At 42.2% G+C, this 24,239-nt stretch overlaps 3 protein-coding genes and 1 long non-coding RNA gene across 4 annotated transcripts in view; 1 reads left to right on the top strand and 3 right to left on the bottom strand.

Moving 5' to 3' along the window:
- LOC116360090 (CD209 antigen-like protein C) overlaps positions 1–7,030 on the bottom strand; it is a 78,114-nt gene extending 71,084 nt beyond the window's left edge. The window contains exon 1 of the mRNA XM_031814628.1: positions 6,724–7,030. Coding sequence (XP_031670488.1) covers positions 6,724–6,910 — 187 coding nt within the window. The 5' untranslated portion in view covers positions 6,911–7,030. The remainder of the gene's footprint in view (positions 1–6,723) is intronic.
- LOC116360094 (uncharacterized) lies at positions 4,516–6,191 on the bottom strand. The gene is made up of 4 exons (XR_004206895.1): positions 6,044–6,191; positions 5,795–5,937; positions 5,506–5,606; positions 4,516–5,184 (listed from the first exon to the last, which is right to left on the bottom strand). It is a non-coding gene; the product is annotated as an uncharacterized LOC116360094 (long non-coding RNA).
- A 4,875-nt stretch (positions 7,031–11,905) lies between the features above and the next one.
- LOC109877418 (CD209 antigen-like protein E) lies at positions 11,906–14,665 on the bottom strand. The gene is made up of 6 exons (XM_031814634.1): positions 14,431–14,665; positions 14,183–14,284; positions 13,866–14,078; positions 13,606–13,748; positions 13,168–13,277; positions 11,906–12,386 (listed from the first exon to the last, which is right to left on the bottom strand). Exons 1-6 carry the CDS (start codon positions 14,570–14,572, stop codon positions 12,230–12,232), a joined length of 867 nt encoding a protein of 288 aa, XP_031670494.1. The 5' UTR covers positions 14,573–14,665; the 3' UTR covers positions 11,906–12,229.
- A 1,937-nt stretch (positions 14,666–16,602) lies between these two features.
- On the top strand, positions 16,603–23,969 carry LOC116360093 (ubiquitin carboxyl-terminal hydrolase 37-like). Its single transcript, XM_031814636.1, has 10 exons — positions 16,603–16,686; positions 18,315–18,667; positions 19,117–19,314; positions 19,594–19,725; positions 20,319–20,451; positions 20,561–20,697; positions 20,886–21,537; positions 22,016–22,097; positions 22,934–23,417; positions 23,779–23,969. Exons 3-7 carry the CDS (start codon positions 19,148–19,150, stop codon positions 20,995–20,997), a joined length of 681 nt encoding a protein of 226 aa, XP_031670496.1. The 5' UTR covers positions 16,603–16,686; positions 18,315–18,667; positions 19,117–19,147; the 3' UTR covers positions 20,998–21,537; positions 22,016–22,097; positions 22,934–23,417; positions 23,779–23,969.
- The last annotated feature ends 270 nt before the right edge of the window (positions 23,970–24,239 follow it).

Genomic DNA, 24,239 nt, shown 5'->3' with positions numbered 1-24,239 from the left:
AATAATAGGGAAGGTTAGCGTTTTATATCATACCCCCAAGACATGCTAGCCTCTCACCATTACCAATAATAGGGAAGGTTAGCATTTTATATCATAACCCCAAGACATGCTAACCTCTCACCATTACCAATAATAGGGGAGGTTAGCATTTTATATCATACCCCCAAGACATGCTAACCTCTCACCATTACCAATAATAGGGGAGGTTAGCATTTTATATCATACCCCCAAGACATGCTAACCTCTCACCATTACCAATAATAGGGGAGGTTAGCATTTTATATCATACCCCCAAGACATGCTAACCTCTCACCATTACCAATAATAGGGAAGGTTAGCGTTTTATATCATACCCCCAAGACATGCTAGCCTCTCACCATTACCAATAATAGGGAAGGTTAGCATTTTATATCATAACCCCAAGACATGCTAACCTCTCACCATTACCAATAATTGGGAAGGTTAGCATTTTATATCATACCCCCAAGACATGCTAACCTCTCACCATTACCATTAATAGGGGAGGTTAGCATTTTATATCATACCCCCAAGACATGCTAACCTCTCACCATTACCAATAATAGGGGAGGTTAGCATTTTATATCATACCCCCAAGACATGCTAACCTCTCACCATTACCAATAATAGAGGAGATTAGCATTTTTTTGGGGGGGGGGGGATATGATATTTATACCTCTAATTTCCTCACTCATCATTATTCACAATTCATTCATGATTGTCTTTAATCGTGGAATTCTTTTCTTATTTACCATAAAAATTAATCCAAAGTTACACAATACATTATTTACCATTAATTTCTATTACATTTCCATTTTAGTCATTTAGCAGACTGACAATTGGAGAATTAATCTTAACATACAGTGCCTTCAGACCCCTAGACTTCTTACACATGTTGTTGTGTTACAGACTGAATTTAAAATGCAGTAAATATATTTTTCTCTCAACTACACAAAATATCCCATAACGACAAAGTTAAAACATATTTTTAGAAATGTTTGCAAATGTATTGAAAATTAAATATGATATAGAATTTACATAAGTATTCACATCCTAAGTCAATACTTTGTAACATTTTTCAATACTCTATATATTGATGGACCCTGGTCAAAAGTAGTGCACTATACAGGGAATATGGTGCCATTTGAGACGTGCCTTAATGACATTATTCACATTCTATGTAGGTCTTATGTACTGCATCTGTCCTGAAAACACAGGCCACTTTTCATCCATGGATATAAAGTCACTACAAATACAACAGGACATCTATACAGAAAAATGCTTCATTTTAACCTTCAAGAACATCATTTTATTTAATCATATTCATCATCTGTTCAGATTCTGAATTAGTTCAAATTAGGTGAAGGTTAGGGTTAAGGTAAGGGTCAGTTGGAGGTTTTGTCTATAATCTGTTGGCAATGCAGGTCAGAAAAGTCCCTCTTGTTGGGTATAATACCTACTTTTAAAAGTGTTTGTCTCCCTCTACTGGCTGTTTTCTACAAGCTCTGTTTCTTCCTTCTATTACTGTGAACTTGACCCATAGAGATAGATAGAGAACTCATCTTTATCTGTTCCATTATAGCTCAATTCCATAGTGAAACTAAACCAGTTGACAAACTTGACTACTTTGAAATGGTGGAAGGATGGTGGAAACCCAGATTTTCTTCTCAGAGGAGAGGAAGTAGAAACTCCATCTCCATCCCTCTTGACAATGCTGCTCTGTTGAAGAGCAAAGGTGAACATATTGAGAAAGTTAGCAAGTATCATTATACTCTCAAACCCATATATATACACACTATTGCTGTTGATTTGACTTCTAATTAACCACAGTTTATATCTCACCTATATCTCACAAAAAGCTTTGCCTAAGATGGCCTCTAAAGTCAGGTTGTTGTAACTGGTCTGTCTCTTCAGTCAGGGTGTTGTAACTGGTCTCTCTCTTTAGTCAGGGTGTTGTAACTGGTCTTTCTCTTTAGTCAGGGTGTTGTAACTGGTCTGTCTCTTAAGTCAGGGTGTTGTAACTGGTCTCTCTCTTTAGTCAGGGTGTTGTAACTGGTCTGTCTCTTTAGTCAGGGTGTTGTAACTGGTCTGTCTCTTCAGTCAGGGTGTTGTAACTGGTCTCTCTCTTTAGTCAGGGTGTTGTAACTGGTCTGTCTCTTTAGTCAGGGTGTTGTAACTGGTCTGTCTCTTAAGTCAGGGTGTTGTAACTGGTCTGTTTCTTTAGTCAGGGTGTTGTAACTGGTCTGTCTCTTTAGTCAGGGTGTTGTAACTGGTCTGTCTCTTTAGTGACAATATCAGATATGTCTATGTCCTGGGAAATGAACTTGTTTCTTACAACCTCATGTTAATCGCATTAGCCTACATTAGCTCAACCATCCTGTGGAAGTGACACCGATCCTGAGGAAGATAACTTTGTATCTGGCTCGTTCGTTCATCTCAAGTTGTCACGTTCGCTGTCTTCAAACTCCCTATCATAAATGAGCCAAGGCTCAGCGTGCATGTAATTCCTTTAATCGAAGTGAAACCTTCACAAATCAAAACAGGTAAACTGAATCCAAACGTGCCGCAACCATCGCGCACACAAACACTCACAGAAAATAAATGATTACCCACAAACACAGGGGGGGAAAAAGGCTGCCTAAGTATGATTCCCAATCAGAGACAACGATAGACAGCTGCCTCTGATTGGGAATCATACCTGGCCAAACAAAGAAATAGAAAACTGGAATGCCCACCCACATCACACCCTGACCTAACCAAAGAGAGAAATAAAAAGGGTCTCTAAGGTCAGGGCGTGACACAAGTGGCTTGCAGTTCAGGAAGACCTGTATCCACAGCAGCAGCCCAGGGAACTACAGAGACTTAATATAAGGTCAAATTCAAAACAACAGAAATCCCATAATTAAAATTCCTCAAACATAGAATTATTTTACACCATTTTGAAGATAAACTTGTTGTAAATCCAGCCACAGTGTCCGATTTTAAAAAGGCTTTACGTTGAAAGCACACCAAACAAGTATGTTAGGTCAGTATCTAGTCACAGAAAAACACAGCCATTTTTCCAGCCAAAGAGAGGAGTCACAAAAAGCAGAAAAAGAGAAAAAATGAATCACTATCCTTTGATGATCTTCATCAGATGACACTCATAGGACCTCATGTTACACAATACATGTATGTTTTGTTCGATAAAGTTCATTTTATATCCAAAAATCTCAGTTTACATTGGCGCGTTACGTTCAGTAATGTTTTGCTTCCAAAACATCCGGTGATTTTGCAGAGAGCCACATCAATTTACAGAAATATTCATCATAAATGTTAATGAAAATACAAGTGTTATGCATGGAACTTTAGATAAACTTCTCCTTAATGCAACCGCTGTGTCAGATTTCAAAAAAGCTTTACCGAAAAAGCACACCATGCCATAATCTGAGTACAACAAAACAAGCCATACAGATATCTGCCATGTTGTGGAGTCAACAGAAGTCAGAAATAGCATTATATTATATTATATGTTCGATAAAGTCCATTTATGTCCAAATACTTCCTTTTTGTTTGTGTGTTTAGTACACAATCCAAACTCACGAGGCGCGGGCAAATCCAGGCGAAAGTTCAGATGAAAAGTCATATTACAGTTCGTAGAAACATGTCAAACGATGTATATAATCAATCTTTAGGATGTTTTTAACATAAATCGTCAATAATGTTCCAACCGGAGAATTGCTTTGTCTGTAGAAATCCGATGTAAACGCAGGTCGCTCTCACGTGAGCGCACGTGATCAGTGTGTGTGATCAGCTCATGGCACTCTCGCAGAGCCCTCTAACCAAATCTACTAATAATGTGCATATATTAGGAACTGGGCCTGAGTAGCAGGTAGTTTACTCTGGACACCTTATTCATCCAAGCTAATCAATACTGCCCCCCAGTCCCAAATAAGTTAATATTTCACTACTCATTGATGAGCCCTCGTGGACAGAAAAATTGTGACCAAGGTGATGGTGAGAGCTTCGAAATAGATATATTTTATCATGTGCTTGACAGTCTCACAGCTAAGCTGCAGAGGTGTTTTTCAAAGAAGAATTGCGAGATCATGCAAGGGGTCCTGTTTGCCTTTGACCTTTGAGTCAGATTTAGAGGACATCAATCATGAGGTTCATCAAACCAAGCGGCTTCTTGATAGGAGAGAGAAAAGTGGAAGGGACAGACCGTCTACTCTCCTTGACTTTGTTGTGTTTCTAGAACCTTCTAAAGATGTCTGCCATGAGCTATTTCGATGCTGTAGGATTTCTGTTGTTACACCAGTCAGCAGTGCTTGTTGCGAGAGAAGCTTCTCAACTTTACTGATTAAAACCCACCTCAGGACAACAATGGTTGAGGTTAAGTCACCTCTGAATTCTCAGTGTTGAGTCAAGGAGGGCAGGCTCCCCCAACACGGATGAGTTTGGGAAACATCTGTGTCGTTGTTATTCTTATTATTAAAGTGATAAACAGGTTAATAATTGGACTCACTTGTTTTTTAATAAGCATAAGCCTATGGCAAATCACATGACATGTTTCTAATAAAAAATAATGAAGAATCATTTTACAGAGTACAGTATGTCTACATTCTCTCCTCTTAATCTAAACACAACAATTATTTGTCTTATTTTTTCTCTTCCTCATTCTCTTAATTTTCTTCTTACTCCCCTTTCTCTCTCTGACACTAAGGCTCTATCTCAATTCGTCTTTCCTAGATTCCTCTCCTCCTTTCTCTTCTCCTCCTTCTCAACCCTATTAGAGGAGAAGGTCCAAGGTCCCTCCCCTAGGATTCTATTGTCCAATGTGTTTTGAGACAGAGGGGACGAGAGAAGATGTGAGGAGGAATCAAGTAAGGGTGCATTAAAGTCTGTAATACAACTATTTAATCTCTTTGGTATGTTCATCTCTCACTTTAACCAATAGGTGGAATCATTACTTAACCATTCAGCACTGTATCCAACCATCAACATAATAACTGAGAGAGAGAGAGTTATTGTTACACCTCTTTCTCACAGATCCAGTCATGATTTGAGCCACATTTGTCATCATTCCATGTCTGTACAGGATCAGCTTGTCCATAGTAAATCTCAACACAGTCCTCCTGCCCAAGGAGCGGACCACCATTATCAGGCTGTCCTTTCCCCCAGTACCTGAACAACACAGAGAACCAGACAGTCAGACACTGTGGTACAAACATCCTCCTCCATTATAGACATGGTCCTATGTGTTTACAGTTTTAAGGAAACACTCTGTAAGATGTAATCAAGAATGGATCATTAACAATGACATGTATTTTTTATATAATGACATTTTAATCTAAAAATATGACTTGATTTCTAAGATACATCTCTAGTTAGCATAGAATGACATTCATAAGTAGAAACATACATTTTTATGAATATGATTGGAAGCAATATATCATTGTTGTTTTGTATCTCCATATCACAATGTAAAATGGTCAAATCTCTCACCCTGTGGTCAGTGTTGTGCCGTCCACCCACTTCCAGATCTCCTCAGTAACAGAGTCAGTCAGACCAATCCAGGCTCTCAGGTGGAGGTTGAAGAGAAATGTCTATTGTTGAGAAAGATAAAGATAATGTCACCCTTAATATATTTATAAAATACTGCAAACATATTAGTGTACTGATGAAAAGTATACCTACTCCGCCTCTCTCTCTCTCACTCTCTCTCTCTCTCTGCTGTTTATGATCACCAGGTCTGCTCCTCTCCCCTTACAGTCCTGTCTGTTCTCTCTCTCACCTGTTCCTCTCTACTGTTTATGATCACCAGGTCTGCTCCTCTCCCCTTACAGTCCTCTCTGCTCTGCTTCCAGGTTTTCTTCTCAGTAGACAGGAAGTACAAACTGGAGTCAAAGTATCTCCATCCCTCCTGACAATGCTGCTCTGTTGAAGAGCAAAGGTGAACACATTGAGAAACTTAGTCAGTATCTCTATACTCAAAATCCCATTGATATATAATTATTATAATTTATCACAGTTTATATCTCACCTATCACAAAAAGCTTTGCCTGAATATGGCCTTTCTCTGTAGTCAGGATGTTGTATCTGGTCTGTATCTGGTCTCTCTCTTTAGTCAGGTTGTTGTATCTGGTCTGTATCTGGTCTCTCTCTTTAGTCAGGTTGTTGTATCTGGTCTGTAACTGGTCTCTCTCTTTAGTCAGGTTGTTGTATCTGGTCTGTATCTGGTCTCTCTCTTTAGTCAGGTTGTTGTATCTGGTCTGTATCTGGTCTCTCTCTTCAGTCAGGTTGTTGTATCTGGTCTGTATCTGGTCTCTCTCTTTAGTCAGGTTGTTGTATCTGGTCTGTATCTGGTCTCTCTCTTTAGTCAGGTTGTTGTATCTGGTCTGTAACTGGTCTCTCTCTTTAGTCAGGTTGTTGTATCTGGTCTGTATCTGGTCTCTCTCTTTAGTCAGGTTGTTGTATCTGGTCTGTATCTGGTCTCTCTCTTCAGTCAGGTTGTTGTATCTGGTCTGTAGCTGGTCTCTCTCTTCAGTTGTGTTGATTTTAAAAAGGGAGAAACTCTGGAACAAGTTGTTCCTTTTATCCTCAAAATCTTTGATGTCTCTGTTATCTACACAGTATAAACACATAGTTACTAAGTAAAACACCTGGTAAATAGTCTTAGTAACCAGCACTTCTTACAATTAGGTGATAAGCAATGTGTGTTACCTGAGTGCTGGTCTCCTGGTCCATTATTAGGAGCAGTGTCTGCTGTCTCTTCTCTCTTGGTGTTGGTCTCACCGTCTCTCAGGGTGTCTGCACTGACGTAGATATCTACAATCCTCTCCTCCATCTCACCTCTGTCAAATTTGACCTTCTTGTTCATATCTGGCTCGGCATTGATTACCTTTGACATCTTTAACAATACCTAAGTCTTTCTTTCTATGTAGGTCTACTCTACATTAAGTCTCTGATTCTAGAATTAATGTGGTGGTCTTCCAACTTGGCTGCCAGAAGGCGTCGTACATCAAATGCAAGCCCTCTATACGTTAAGTCTCTGCTTCTAGTGATATCTCTGTCTCTGAATCATCTGTGTGTCTCTGTCTGTGTGACTGATGTAGGTGTTAACTCTAGGGAAGTATCAACAAAATGACACGGTTAGTTGTGGCTATGCTAATACAACAATATAACAAGTTTGCTGTGCTCTGTGCTTGTGTGAGATTGTTACAGTGATTATTGTTAAACCATTTTCTGCAGAACAATATAAATCATTCCATGTCTCTACATGGTCATCTTCTTCTGTTGAATCTGACAATTAATCTTAATGGTTGTACAGTCGTCTCAAATAAAACTGTGAAGGACCTCGGCGTTACTCTGGACCCTGATCTCTCTTTTGAAGAACATATCAAGACCATTTCAAGGACAGCTTTTTTCCATCTACGTAACATTGCAAAAATCAGAAACTTTCTGTCCAAAAATGATGCAGAAAAATTAATCCATGCTTTTGTCACTTCTAGGTTAGACTACTGCAATGCTCTATTTTCCGGCTACCCGGATAAAGCACTAAATAAACTTCAGTTAGTGCTAAATACGGCTGCTAGAATCCTGACTAGAACCAAAAAATTTGATCATATTACTCCAGTGCTAGCCTCTCTACACTGGCTTCCTGTCAAAGCAAGGGCTGATTTCAAGGTTTTACTGCTAACCTACAAAGCATTACATGGGCTTGCTCCTACCTATCTCTCTGATTTGGTCCTGCCGTACATACCTACACGTACGCTACGGTCACAAGACGCAGGCCTCCTAATTGTCCCTAGAATTTCTAAGCAAACAGCTGGAGGCAGGGCTTTCTCCTATAGAGCTCCATTTTTATGGAACGGTCTGCCTACCCATGTCAGAGACGCAAACTCGGTCTCAACCTTTAAGTCTTTACTGAAGACTCATCTCTTCAGTGGGTCATATGATTGAGTGTAGTCTGGCCCAGGAGTGGGAAGGTGAACGGAAAGGCTCTGGAGCAACGAACCGCCCTTGCTGTCTCTGCCTGGCCGGTTCCCCTCTTTCCACTGGGATTCTCTGCCTCTAACCCTATTACAGGGACTGAGTCACTGGCTTGCTGGGTCTCTCTCATGCCGTCCCTGGAGGGGGTGCGTCACCTGAGTGGGTTGATTCACTGTTGTGGTCATCCTGTCTGGGTTGGCGCCCCCCCTTTGGGTTGTGCCGTGGCGGAGATCTTTGTGGGCTATACTCAGCCTTTTCTCAGGATGGTAAGTTGGTGGTTGAAGATATCCCTCTAGTGGTGTGGGGGCTGTGCTTTGGCAAAGTGGGTGGGGTTATATCCTTCCTGTTTGGCCCTGTCCGGGGGTGTCCTCGGATGGGGCCACAGTGTCTCCTGACCCCTCCTGTCTCAGCTTCCAGTATTTATGCTGCAGTAGTTTATGTGTCGGGGGGCTGGGGTCAGTTTGTTATATCTGGAGTACTTCTCCTGTCCTATTCGGTGTCCTGTGTGAATCTAAGTGTGCGTTCTCTAATTCTCTCCTTCTCTCTTTCTTTCTCTCTCTCGGAGGACCTGAGCCCTAGGACCATGCCCCAGGACTACCTGACATGATGACTCCTTGCTGTCCCCAGTCCACCTGGCCATGCTGCTGTTCCAGTTTCAACTGACCTGAGCCCTAGGACCATGCCCCAGGACTACCTGACATGATGACTCCTTGCTGTCCCCAGTCCACCTGGCCATGCTGCTGCTGCTCCAGTTTCAACTTCCACCTGACTGTGCTGCTGCTCCAGTTTCAACTGTTCTGCCTTATTATTATTCGACCATGCTGGTCATTTATGAACATTTGAACATCTTGGCCATGTTCTGTTATAATCTCCACCTGGCACAGCCAGAAGAGGACTGGCCACCCCACATAGCCTGGTTCCTCTCTAGGTTTCTTCCTAGGTATTGGCCTTTCTAGGGAGTTTTTCCTAGCCACCGTGCTTCTACACCTGCATTGCTTGCTGTTTGGGGTTTTAGGCTGGGTTTCTGTACAGCACTTTGAGATAACAGCTGATGTACGAAGGGCTATATAAATAAATTTGATTTGATTTTGATTTGATTTGTCCAGAGTATATCTCAACACATTCCTCCTGCCCAGGGAATGGGACTTGCTATTTGTGATGATGGACAGGACACTATCATACCAGGAAGATATAGATCATAGAGGGGAAGTGGAGAACAAAGACTAGCTGTTAACATATATTAAATATCATATGTAACAGCCCCAAGATAATTCAGGGAGTTTCCAGAACTCCTCCTTCCTTTCACCTTTCTGCTGATTTGGACCCTCTGTTTACTCCCAAATATACATCAACATGTTCAGGAGGTCCAGGACTACAAACATGGGTCATTATAATGTCCAGACAATAGATGTGACACTACAAACTGTTACAAGTGGATATTGAAGGTGGGTAGTTTTAACCAGAGAGGATGAGGTGGCGACATAACTGGCCGCAGCTCTCTTCTCTCTTAACGAAGAAGATTGGTTGAGTTTTTTAGTGACAGCTGGTTGAACCACTGAAAAGATTCACTTCACTTCTCTCTTTTGGGACCCATAAGGGGGAACAACAGTCAAATATGAACATTTGATATTGTGTTTATATGTAATGTGACAATAAAGACTGACTGTCAAAGACTATTAAGATCCTTTGATATCTCTACTACACTCATTGGTTGGTGATACAGTCACCTCCTATACAGTGTATGTAATGGTGGTTTGGCACTGTTGAGAATGTCATCACCAGGCCTAAATTGGAGATTTAAATATGTAAATATCTGTATCAAGTAAGAAGAATGTATTTGAATTAGAAATGATGAAATGCACCGCAAGCAGAGTGTGAACAAAGTAAAATATACTAACGTCATGTTGACTCTGATGATGTGGGAAACATAACTACTGGTATACAGGATGCTACAATGTCAGGAAATAGAACCACAAGCAAATACAACAATAGATGCATGTGTTGCCTTGAGAGAGATGCAGGGAGGGAGAGAGAGATGCAGTGAGGGAGAGAGAGATGCAGGGAGGGAGAGAGAGAGAGAGAGACGCAGGGAGGGAGAGAGAGATGCAGGGAGGGAGAGAGAGAGAGAGATGCAGGGAGGGAGAGAGAGATGCAGGGAGGGAGAGAGAGAGAGAGATGCAGGGAGGGAGAGAGAGATACAGGGAGGGAGAGAGAGAGAGAGATGCAGGGAGGGAGAGAGAGAGAGAGATGCAGGGAGGGAGAGAGAGATGCAGGGAGGGGAGAGAGAGAGAGATGCAGGGAGGGAGAGAGAGATGCAGGGAGGGAGAGAGAGAGAGAGATGCAGGGAGGGAGAGAGAGATGCAGGGAGGGAGACAGAGAGAGAGAGAGATGCAGGGAGGGAGAGAGAGAGAGAGATGCAGGGAGGGAGAGAGAGAGAGAGATGCAGGGAGGGAGAGAGAGATGCAGGGAGGGAGAGAGAGAGAGAGATGCAGGGAGGGAGAGAGAGATGCAGGGAGGGAGAGAGAGAGAGAGATGCAGGGAGGGAGAGAGAGATGCAGGGAGGGAGAGAGAGAGAGAGAGAGATGCAGGGAGGGAGAGAGAGAGAGAGAGATGCAGGGAGGGAGAGAGATGCAGGGAGGGAGACAGAGAGAGAGAGATGCAGGGAGGGAGAGAGAGATGCAGGGAGGGAGAGAGAGAGATGCAGGGAGGGAGAGAGAGATGCAGGGAGGGAGAGAGAGAGAGAGATGCAGGGAGGGAGAGAGAGAGAGATGCAGGGAGGGAGAGAGAGAGAGAGATGCAGGGAGGGAGAGAGAGATGCAGGGAGGGGAGAGAGAGAGAGAGATGCAGGGAGGGAGAGAGAGAGAAGGAGAGAGAGAGAGGGAGAGAGAGAGATGCAGGGAGGGAGAGAGAGAGAGAGAGAGAGAGAGAGTGAGAAAGTGAGAGAGAGAGAGAGAGAGAGAGAGAGAGAGAGAGAGAGAGAGAGAGATGCAGGGAGGGAGAGCGAGAGAGAGGGAGAGAGAGAGAGACGAGGGGAGGGAGAAAGAGAGAGAGAGCAAGAGAGTGTGAGAGAGCAAGAGAGTGAGAGAGAGAGAGAGAGAGAGAGATGCAGGGAGGGAGAGAGCCAGAGAGTGAGAGAGAGAGAGAGCAAGAGAGTGTGAGAGAGCGAGAGAGTGAGAGAGAGAGAAAGAAAGAAAGACAGAGAGAGAGTGAAAGAGAGACAGAGAAAGAAAGAGAGACAGAGAGAGAGAGAGAGTGAAAGAGAGAGAGAGACAGAGAATGAGTGAAAGAGAGAGAGAGAGACAGAGAGAGAGAGAGAGAGAGATAGAGAGAGAGTATGGGCTGCTGTATGTGTTACAGTATGTTGTCATGGTGATGTTAAACCACTTTCTCAGTTGAGTTTACAGCCAGATGACAAGTCAATCCCTGCCTGAAAGAAAGAAAAGAGAAGCTCCTAGAATGCATCCCAAATGGCACCATATCTGTTAGTCAGTCATCAGTCATTTGGACCAAAGCCTTATGTCCCCTGGTCAAAAGTAATGCCCTTAAAAGAGGACAGGGGGCTGTTTGGGACACAGGCCTGGTTGTGGTGTCTACATTGTACACCATGTTCAGTAACTTACACAAGGTCAAGGACACAACATACAGTAGTTACTCAACTCTCTGTGGACGATGTCGACATTCTGTCTTGCGTGTGCAGACAATATTGACAAACTACTGGTCCCACAAGCTATGCTACGTCAAGTCTCATTTGAATTGTGATCCTTACATTTTGAGTACAGAACTATAGTGTGATAATAAATACATGTATCTGCATCAAAAATGGCATCCTATTCCCTCTAGTGCATTAAAGCATGTAAATATATTTGAATTGAATATTATGTGAATGCAAAAAGTCAAATGTACTAAATTCATGTTGAATGAAGCTACAAGCAGCAAATAACTTTTATTAATATGATACTACAAACAAATACAACAATAGATGTGTGTGTGTGTATGCATTTGTGTACATGCATGCATGTGTTCATGCGTGTGTGTGAATGAGGGTATGTGACGGTGTGTGTGTGTGTGTGTGTGTGTGTGTGTGTGTGAGTATGTGTGTGTGAATAAGGGTATGTGACGGTGTGTGTGTGAGTATGAGAGAGAGAGAGAGAGAGAGAGAGAGAGAGAGAGAGAGAATAGAGGAGGTTGTGTGCACTATAGTCTACTGTATGTGTTACAGTATGTTGTCATGGTGATGTTAAAACACTTTCTCACAAACCCAGTTGAGTTTGCTGCGACATGACACGTCATTCCACGCCTCCAGAGGACTCTGATCTTTACGTATCTGAACACAGTCCTCCACACCATATTCTGTTTTGCCATCACCATTATCAGGCTGATGTGAAGACCAGTACCTACAGGGTTAAAAACAGTCAGATATCATGGTTAATACCAGTACCTACAGGGTTAACAACAGTCATATATCATGGTTAATACCAGTACCTACAGGGTTAACAACAGTCAGATATCATGGTTAATACCAGTACCTACAGGATGAAAAACAGTCAGACATCATGGTTAATACCAGTACCTACAGGGTTAAAAACAGTCAGATATCATGGTTAATATCAGTACCTACAGGGTTAACAACAGTCAGATATCATGGTTAATACCAGTACCTACAAGGTTAAAAACAGTCAGATATCATGGTTAATACCAGTACCTACAGGGTTAAAAACAGTCAGATATCATGGTTAATACCAGTACCTACAGGGTTAACAACAGTCAGATATCATGGTTAATACCAGTACCTACAGGGTTAAAAACAATCAGATATCATCGTTAATACCAGTACCTACAGGGTTAAAAACAGTCAGATATCATGGTTAATATCAGCTTAATGTACAGACATGCCATTATCAATGACAATAACCTGTATAGATAAAGGTTGAATGAACTGAACATTGTCCCCTTATTGTCAGAGTAGTTATCATCTCTTAGTCTGTGGTCAGTGTTGGTCCATCAGTTGAGTGTGGAGAACCTAGAGTATGAACAACACAGAGAAACAGTCCTAGTCCTTACACTGTGGTCAGTGTTATTACAGCAGTAGTATATTACCTTGGGTTGGTCAGTGTTATTAGAGCAGTAGTATATTACCTTGGGTTGGTCAGTGTTATTAGAGCAGTAGTATATTACCATGGGGTGGTCAGTGGGGTGCCGTCCACCCATCTCCAGGTCCCCTCAGTAACAGAGTCAGTCAGACCAATCCAGACAGCTGTGTTATGGTTGAGGATGAAGAGAAACTCCTGTTGAAAAGAGATAAAAAGATAGATATGTATACGTATACCTGTTGCACATGTAACGGATGTGAAATGGCTAGCTAGTTAGCGGTGTTCGCACTAAATAGTGTTTCAATCGGTGACGTCACTTGCTCTGAGACCTTGAAGTAGTGGTTCCCCTTGCTCTGCAAGGGCCGCGGCTTTTGTGGAGCGATGGGTAACGATGCTTCGTGGGTGACGTTGTTGATGTGTGCAGAGCGTCCCTGGTTCGCGCCCGGGTATGGGCGAGGGGACGGTCTAATGTTACACACACCCATATATTGTCTGTCTCTCGCTCTCGCGCTCTCTCTCTCACCTGTTCCTTATTGTTGTTTATGATCACCAGATCTGCTCCTCTCTGCAAACAGTCATCTTTGCTCTCCTTCCAGGTTTTAGTCTCAGTAGACAGGAAGTAACAACTGGATTCAAACTTCTGCCAGCGTTCAGGACAGGTTTGTTCTACAAGATGAAAACATGAATTTCCTTCAAATGATCACACTAGATATTTTATGAAAGAATAGACACACGATAAAGTGTGTGGGATTACTGAAAATGTGTTACTGTAGGTTTACTCACTGAGACTGGTAAGCCTCCCACTAAGAACATCTCTCTCAGTCTGTAGCTGGTCTCTCTCTTTTGTCATGGTGTTGTAACTGGTCTGTATCTTGTCTCGCTCTTTAGTCAGGGTGCTGTAATTGGTCTGTAGCTGGTCTCTCTCTTTAGTCAGGGTGTTGTAACTGGTCTGTAGCTGGTCTCTCAATTTTGAGGCATGATTATCAATGACTCCATCTGTATGAAGGAAAAGTTCATCAAACATGTAACTAAAACACCATTAATGATTAAGTATAATTAAGGAGGCTACTTAAGTCTCAGTAAAAACATAGTAAACTTACAGTAGACAGACAGGCCTATGATCCCAGCCAGTAGGAGAACACACAGCAGCCCCAGACACACTGCAGCAACTAGGAAGGGTCTCTTCCACCACTGAACATGTACTGAATCACAAATGATTAAACATCTTTGGTAATGTGTTTTACTGTATCATCCAGGATTGAGACAAATAAAGCTAGAGTTCTACAGGGTTATCACACCTGTATTTGTTTGTGTGCTTATGTGTGTGTGTGTGTGTGTGCAATCTTACCTGAAGCAACAACTCCATCTCTTGGACTGGGTTTGAATGCTTTTACGTTGCTATATAATTGGTCATCAATGTCTGTGTTCTTCATTGCATCAGGCTCATCATCATTAAATCCATCTGTGTTTTCATAGACTCCCTCTGACATCTTAATACAGTAACTTCTACTTATCTCAACTCTAATATACGTCTGTATCTATGTGTTCTCTCTTCACTGTCCTGCATCTGTGTGACTTAGTATAGTGATACATGTTTTAAACAGTTAACCACAGTGAAGAGGAAACTGTCAAATCAACACCACACTGGTCATCACGTGACTTGCACCAGCCAATCAAAACATGTATGTTTCCCACAGCGCTCATCAGTATTAAACATGTGATTGAACTGAAGTGATAATATAATTCATGATATGACTCCCACCAGTCTTAGTGTGATAATATAATTCATGATATGACTCCCACCAGCCTTAGTGTGATAATATAATACATGATATGACTCCCACCAGCCTTAGTGTGATAATATAATACATGATATGACTCCCACCAGCCTTAGTGTGATAATATAATACATGATATGACTCCCACCAACCTTAGTGTGATAATATAATACATGATATGACTGTATATCATGCTATATGATGTACCTGTATGTATGAATTCACAGGGTCCCGATTTTGGATGTGCTAAAATAAATTGGTATCCTGTTAATTGACATATCCACTACATACATCCTGGATCCAGTTACATACATTTACAGCACCCCCAGCCTTCAAATGGATAACGCATTATGGCTCTCACTCTGTGACTGGTGGTGTAGGGGGAAGTTGTCCCTAGATAATGATCTTAGGTCGGTTTTGCATTTCTACCACAAATGGTTAAGGTTAGGATTGGAGGAGAGAAACCTGATCCTAGATCTGAACCTAGGGGAATCTTCCTTCCGTGGTGTGACCGGCAACCAATGGCCATCTACAGTAGGGGTCTTTTTTTAATCTATACTGACTGTGAAGAGTTTCTCAGAATGAAAAAGCAGCAGTTCTGACAATATCTCCATTGTTCCAGTTTGGCAGATTTAATAGAACAGAAAGAAGAATATAAACTCTCCACATTTATTATGACAAAACATTCATATTTCCACCCTGTCTTTCAGTACAACATAACATAAACATACTGGTTACATCTAATGACACAACTCTCTCTGCACTGATTCCACTGTTCCACATGACATCTACCTACATGAACTATTATACAACTCTACATCTCTACTCTATTACACAGGAGGAGAGAAAGCGTCACACAGATCATTAGATACAGGGACAGAGTCAAAGGCGGCCCTCTGGTGGACGGAGTACTAACTACAGGTACAACTGTAGTGTTGGTAAAAGAGTACTATGTTCTGTGGGCTATGTTTACTATGTACTGTGGGCTATGTTTACTATGTACTGTGGGCTATGTTTACCTGTCAGACTGCACAGTAGCTTATTAAACGTGTGCATTTTGAAATAGTAAAAATAAAATAATAATCAATAACATGTTTCTACCACGGTGTGTTTCTGGTTGATGGCCAATATTAAGTACAGTTAAATGCATTTGTGAATTAAATCACTTTATTGTTTAATTAATTAAGGCTCCTTTCTCTTTTATGTGCTGGAGTTATTTTAAGAATAAAGTAGGCTAATGAAGGCAACAAATTGTTGCTTACTGAAACTCCCAATGTCATCCAATTGTTACAATAGGATTTGAAGCAAAAGCCTACCTGCGTATGGTCAACTATTTCAGCACCGTTTTGTCCTGCTCTGAGAAAAGCAAGACAACTTAATAAACATATACATTTTTTTTAAGTAATTCAAAAATATATTTATATTGTACCACTGTAGATGTTGCAGGTAGTCAGAGAAACTTCAATGTATTCAATGCATAAGGACTCTAAAACCAGATTTGCCCAACCCCTACAAATATATGAATTTATTATTATCCCTGCATTATCATTGTATAAAAGCCCATTAGATATTAATTTAGAATCCTCTAAATGTAATTAGATCTACTATTGTAATTTGTTGATCTGAATCGATCTGCAAGTATTTTCATTTTCAGTTTCCTGGAAACTCTTTGTTTCCTTTCATGTGTCCAACCAATTATTATTGGATTATTCACCATGGCAACCAGTGAAATGTATTTCTGAGTTAGTTTGGCTTGTTTTCAGAATTCACAACGAAATGCCTCCAGCTGTCCATCACCACTGTAAATATAAGAGTGGTTATAGAGGGTGAGCGTGTATGTGTGTGTTTGTGCGAGAGAGAATCGAAACACACACAGTAACGTGTGTAAATGAGTTCCGAGAGCAGATCTGTTATCCATCGATTAGTTTCATATTAAAAACGGTTAAATGTTTCTCAAAGATGCTCTCTGGTGGTCAAACTAGCTCTAACGAGCGTTAATGGCAACAATGTCTGACACTTAAATAATAAATAATGTGCCATAGAATTCTGCGGCAGCCCGCAAATTGTGCTGCAGTATGATGCAACTTTTTAAGGAAGAACCACTGGAGGAGTTGGCAAGACAGCACTAAACAGACCTGGGACTCTAACTAGTAGGAGTTGGCAAGACAGCACTAAACAGACCTGGGACTCTAGCTAGTAGGAGTTGGCAAGACAGCACTAAACAGACCTGGGACTCTAGCTAGTAGGAGTTGGCATGACAGCACTAAACAGACCTGGGACTCTAGCTAGTAGGAGTTGGCAAGACAGCACTAAACAGACCTGGGACACTAGCTAGTAGGAGTTGACAAGACAGCACTAAACAGACCTGGCACTCGGGTTGGGTTAAGTTTAGGTAAGAAGAATTGTTTAGGGGTTGGAGTGAGATTAGAAAACAAAATTCATGCCAGCAACCTTGTGTTATGCCTTCCATTCAACACCAACGTATCACCTAGCAAGTGTATTTAACACACACTGGGCACTGTAAGCTCTGCCCACTGACCATTGAGCTTTAATTGAACCAATCACATTCATTATGTCCTTGAGACAGAGCTGACCTCAGGGCAAGATTGAATACGGAAAACTGTCCTTAACCAATCTGGACTGTTGTTTGAGGTTTAGGCTAAATCTCTGTCACCTGTTCACATTCTTTTAAACCAACCCTTTGTCCATCTGCTGGTGAATAAGAGAAAAAGAATTTAGCATTTAAATAAACCGATGACCAAACCACAAACAACATGGAAACTATCAAAAAACTATGAAGATGAAAATGAAGGCACTTAAAATGCCTTTATTGTGGTCCTACGTTTAATGAAACATACAAAAAATGAATGTAAAAAGAAACAAGAATACAATGGAGCATATTATCTACAATATTGTATGTATACTGCATGACTCTGCTCTTCAATAAAACATATTTGTTCATTGAACAATATAATGTAAAATGTTATAGATTGGGTTGCCAGATGGTGGTGTCATACATGACCGATGACATCACAATGGTCTTAAAGCCAATTTGAACAATGGGTTAATGAGGAAATGTATCAGTCTTCATTTGTTATCGACATGGCTTGTTTCTGCTGTTGCAAAAAGGTATGAAATCAGGTCATTTAATCAATTAACAACTACTATAATTCTGGAGTAGTATTTTTCTCTTAAACCTAGTGGGAAGAATAAAAGTTCAATTACATTCTGATTGACGAATATGTAAAAAGTGTACATGAAATGTACATGAAGTTCGGCTATTGCAGATGTCACTCAATGTAACCTGTCTATACTGTGTTATTTGAGGTTTAGGATAGATACCTATGATTCTCCATTTAGGCCAACCTCTTCCTACTCTTATGACCCCCCTCTTCCATTGGCTGGGGATCTGGGGGGGAAAGTATTTATCACTATCACATTTTCTTGTCAACAGAAAAAACGTCAGAAAGCAAATTCAGTTGATGTGGAGCAGAAGACAAGAAAGAAGAAGGAGAGGGGCACTTCATCCCCCTCTCCAATTCCATCTGACTGTTCTGAACGGAATGGCTCCGCTACCTCTGACCCCTCACCCTCTGACCAACTCTCCTCCCTCCATCCACCTCCCTCTCCTGTTAAATGTTCCTCTCAGCCTTGCTCTCCTGCTAAACAACCCTCTGTACCCCGGTCACCTGCCAAAAACCCTTCCCCAGTGAAATCCTCTCCAGTGGTGTCCCACCCTAGTTCTCCCTCTCCTACCAACCCTCTGGACCGTCATGGAGACACCAGTCAGGAGGGCACAACAGTCAGGTAATCCAAACATAAAGTACAGTGCCATCCTAGAGTCTCTTTGGAGAGTTGGGTTTAGTGCTACCAGACCAGGGCCAGTGTTAATCAACAGTATGAGTGCTAATCTAGGATCAGGTCCTCTCTGTCCATAATAATCTGATTCATTGATCTATCTAAAATGCAAAACTGGTCCTAGATCAGACTCCTGCTCTGAGACACTTGATAAACAGTCCCAGAAAGTTATTTTCCTGAAACTGTAGTTTTAGCCTCTTCTGTCTACATCTAGTGGATAAAGAGAGTACTAACCTATTGGCCTGGTCTACTTGGTACACTGCATTTATATGGACAGCAGTACATGCATAACTACTCAGCTGTGTTTATAGTACAGTACAGTATTTAATAGAGAGACTGTGTAGAGTGATAATATCTCTGTGTTGGAGGCGTTAGACCTGTTTCTCTCCTTCCTCCAGACCTCTGTCTCTTCAGGAACACTCTAGTCCAATGCCCCAGAGACCAGTCTCAGCCACCAGAAGCATGACTCTTCCCAGGGCCAGCTCAGCCACCAGAAGCATGACTCTTCCCAGGACCAGCTCAGCCACCAGAGGGTCAGAAGAGACCCAGGGGCCCAGAGGAGAACGGGGGGAACTGGTCAACATGGAACTTCTTGGGTAAACCACAACACACTGCAAATGCATTGAATATAAGTTCTTTATTGTTTAGAGATCAGTGTCTGATATACTATGGGGATAAGGCTTACTATCGAGCATGTCCGTTTTATTAGATATTTATAAACCCATGAATTATGTCAATCTTGGTCTAAAGGACATCCACTTCTTTGTGTTAAATATAATGTATCCCTTATCCCCTGCCATTATCATCACTTTATAGAGATATGAAGGTTATGATTAATCTCTATGTGTGTACTGATGACTGCTTCTTCTTCACAGGTTGCCTAACATTGGCAACACTTGCTTCCTTAACGCCACCCTGCAGTGCCTCCTGGTCCTGCCTTCCTTCTCAAAGGAAATCCTGCACCAGGAACAACTCTGGAGCTCCTCCCCCTTCTCCAACCTGCTCAGGTAAGGGAAGGCTCAAAAGCAGACACTCACCCCACACACGCATTAATTGTGGTCATAAATTAAAGAAGGGACACTCTTTTCACGCCACTTCTACAGAAAGGGATTGTCGTAGCAGGTTAAGATAGCACTTTCACTAATCCTTTTCCTAACCTTAACCACTTCATATTTTGCTGGGTATTGTATTTATGGTTTATTTTCCAGTTTCTTTTTGTTCTCGGAATCTTCATAACCAAGAGGAACAACAATGACACACTGATTATGATGTAGGCATTTTGTAGGCCAATTTGGAAAGTGTAGAATGACTACATTACCCATTACCCATGACTGAACATTCCACCTTACCTTAAAATGCTCTGGAATTGAGAGCAGTATCCAAACCAAATATCTTATGAGAATAAACAACACATTTTTGTTGTTTGGCTTCATTGTCCGTCCTCAAAGGTGAAATTGCATCGAATCGAATGAAACATTTCTAATGATGGGGTGCCACTAGATAAAACATATTTGTATATACTCATCTGCCTCTTCAGGCATTATCCAGTAGGTTGACACCATCCAGTCAGCTGCTAATTTACTCTCTGTCTCCCCTACAGGTGTCTGTCTAATGTGCACCGTTCAGGTCTACCTGACAGTGTGGCAAACCAGGCCTCAAAAACAGACCTCATGTGGAAGGTCAAGTACTCCTTGTCGGGATACGATTTGAAGTATCTGGGGGACATGCAACAGGTAACTGAGGCACTACTCTCTTGTGTACGAGTGCTCTTCTTGCAAGGGTTCATTTTCTCTTTTTAATTTGCTTTTATCTTGGTGTGTTTCTTTCTCTTCCTCATCATAGGACGCACATGAGTTACTTGTCAATATGCTGTGCCAACTGAAGGAGGAGGGCATGATTCTGAAGACACTCGGGATGAACTATACCTGCCCTGTTTCCCAGCTGGAGTTCCAACTTGTGTCGGTGCGCACATGTACCAGGTATGAGATCCCATTGGTTGTAATGTATCTACTGAGAACATGATCTTTCTATATATATATATATATATATATATATATATACAGTATATATTAACATTACAAAACACATGGCATAACAGAAACATTGTAGAGACCTGAAACAGAAACAGACTTGATGCATTTTTCTTCTCTTTGTCCTGCTTCTGAAGCTGTGGGCGCGAGTCGTCTACCAGAGAGGACTACAACCACCTCTCATTGGATTTCAGCCCTGAGCGCACCTTGCTGAACAGCCTAGCACTCACTTTCAAAGTCAGCACTTAGGGCTCAGCCCTGCATGTAGAGACTAACACCCAGGGCAAGCTGCCCACTGCCTCAGAATACGCTATCTTATTATTGTAGTTCCACTCACTGCCTCTGTGAGTTGTCCCTTTATAACCTCTCATAGTACTAGCAGTGTTTAATGTCCTGAGCCTTTAGGAGTAGTTACCTTCCTGAGCAGGTTGTAGGACTTAGAGGTGAGCACCACCAAACATATTTCACTCATCTGTTACTTTGTTGACTGGTTTCATTGTCTGTCTGTTCATCTCTCTTCCTCTCTGTTTCTGGGCAGTGTGCTGGTTCTGCATCTGAAGAGGTTTGGAGGACCTGGGGGGTTGGAGAAGCTGGAGGCTCCTCTTTTGTTTCCTTCGGAGCTGAGGCTCTCCACCCTCTGTGGGGACATGGTGCCACACCTGCACAGTGCCAGCCCACAGGCCCTCACCAACCAGGCCCCCAGCATTCAGGGGTCCATCCCCCAGACCCTCGCCAGCCAAGTCTCCAGCCCACCTGGAGAGGCCAAAGACAGCGCCCTCTGCTGTTCAGGTAGGTCATGGCACCATAACACTATTCTTGCTCCAACACCACACAAACCACCCACTCTCAAAACGGTCCTGCTGACAGAGAAGCTCGAAGCTGCAATTTAAAATGTTTCTCAGACATCTTTAGTGATGTATGGGAGCTGTTTTAGACCAGAGCAATTCAGACAAGTGACCACGTTTTCACAGCTCTTGATATGTATATTTGACCCCTCAGATTCAAATGAGCAGGAACCAGGGAAAGTGTTGCTGACAGCCTCAGTGGTGAGAGAGAGAGAGAGAGAGAGAGAGAGAGAGAGAGAGAGAGAGAGAGAGAGAGAGAGAGAGAAACCAGTGAAAAATAAGTTATGACAGAACACTGAGATAGTTATGAGGAGTACACGATGTAGTAGACCTGTAGTAGACTAGTACTGTAGTAGACTGTAGACAGTGTGGTGGACTGTAGAGGAAATGAGAATCCTATGATCACATGTGTTTTCCTACAGAAGCAGAAGCCAGTACAGTCAGTGAATGGTTACTACCAGCTGACTGGCGTAGTCTCTCATTTGGGAGGTTCCGCAAACTTCGGTAAGTAAATACCATCAAACACACACATGCAGATGCACAATACATATGACATCAGCTGAATTCCAAATCACTCCCTTCTCCTTGGATCTCAAGTTGCATGTTCACGTGTGCCTCTGCCGTATACACAAGCATCCCGAAGCTGAGGGAGTGAAAATTATCGAGGGTGAAGGCCAGGGATCATCAACAAGATTCAACCTCGGGTCCTTTTATTTTCTTAGCCAGATGGGAAGGGGTGTGGAACAAAATTACAAATAATTTGTAGACTGCAAATATACCGTAGGAAGGCCAAATAGATATAATATTTCACTCATTTCAAACCTTGCTTACATTTGTGTACAACCACATATATCTCTTTATTATACGTGGGAATCCTTTGAAACAGATTTCCAAAATGAAAATCACTTGGAGCTGATTTGCTGGTGTTTTTACAGTCTTTTAACAATTATGTTTTATTTGGTCAGAAAACATAGGGGGCCAAATAAAATCACCCTTGGGCCAAATTTGTCCCGCGGGCCGCCATTTGGGGATCCCTGGGGTAGGGGATAATTAGACCCTCCAACAGCCATTTCGGCCAAGCTAGCAAGGCTGCAGGCTTCAGAGTGAAGTGTCATCCCAACAAGCACTGCAATATGTTTAGAGTTTGCTCAATTTAATTGAAAAGAATGGAGAGGCATGTCTAATTATATGCCATGTGTATTTGTTTATCTCTGATTTCAAAACTTGACACATGTAACAGATAAAATACCTCCCAAATGACCTGTTGAACTGTTACAAAACACTCTATTACCCACAATAGCCTGACCCTTGACCTCTAGTCTGTCTTCCTTGTTCCACAGGGCACTACATTAGTGACATATTGCATGCCCGTGGAAACTGGTTCTGCTGTAACGACAGCCAGGTGTCAATGTCCAATGAAGCCACTGTGCTGAGGACCAGAGCCCGGAGTGCCTACATGCTCTTCTATATGTTCAGGTACTGCTTACTCTCGCCATCTATATTCTTGTGTTGCTATTTATGTGTACGGTTCCTTTCACCCTACAGGGCAATAGAGCGGGAGGCCCCAGCACACAGAGCCTAACAGGGCCACCAGCATCAGCCCCAGCCTAAACAGGGGCAGCACCTGGACCAGCCTCCAAACACTCAGACCTGTCTCAACAGGGGTAGTACCAGGCCCACTCTCAAGACCCCCAGCCCAGCCTCAACCCTCACACACCTGCCTCAAAATGGGTAGCACTTGGCCCAACATCAACAACTCCGAGCCCAGCCACAACAGGGGCAGCACAAGACCCAGCCCCAACACCCTCAGACCTGCCTCAACAGGTGCAGCATTCAGCCCAACTTCAATCATGCTGCTCTTCAACACTAGCATGAACATTCTTTCAGTAGCTTATGTCATAAATATCTGCCCTTGATTTGACTACTTCACCTAATGTATAAAGTATACACACTAAATGTAGTACACATGTAGATGTGGTGGATAGAGAGTGTGATTATTTAGAGGATATAACATCCCTTCTATTTGGTTTGGTTTGAAATCCTCCTGTTGTGAAATACACTGTGGTGTCTAACCTCTTATTCAGCATGGTCACACCGGAAGACCTGCAATATTAATAAAGACAAGCAAATGTAAGAAAATCCCATTGAAGATGATTCTGTTGACCGTTGTAACTCTTTACCTCAGGAAGATTTATCGTCTGGGATTCAGGCCGGTCCTAACAGGAAACGTGACAGAGGGAAGCAGCTGTAATGGAGCCTTCTAACACCCAATCAGGTCTGGAGGAGGAATGTCACATAAAGATTCAGAGATGCTATGAGTATCTTTTGAAGTTACTCTCCAGTTGTATCCATTTGAATAAATACAGACATGAAAATGCTGGGCTACGGATGTGACCTTGGTTCTGTGAGTAGAGTAACGGGTCACCAAACAAGCTATGGGAACTCCTTCCCTTTCACGTGATGTGATTGAGATGAGATTGTGACCTGTCACTATTAAAGGCGGTGTGACGTGACACACTGTCTTTTCTCTCACCATTACCAATAATAGTGAAGGTTAGCATTTTATATCATACCCCCAAGACATGCGAACCTCTCACCATTACCAATAATAGTGGAGGTTAGCATTTTATATCATACCCCCAAGAC

Source organism: Oncorhynchus kisutch, unplaced genomic scaffold (genome assembly GCF_002021735.2).
Source record: "Oncorhynchus kisutch isolate 150728-3 unplaced genomic scaffold, Okis_V2 Okis07a-Okis12b_hom, whole genome shotgun sequence".
Taxonomy (NCBI): Eukaryota; Metazoa; Chordata; class Actinopteri; order Salmoniformes; family Salmonidae; genus Oncorhynchus; species Oncorhynchus kisutch.
This window is presented reverse-complemented; position numbering and strand designations above follow the sequence as displayed.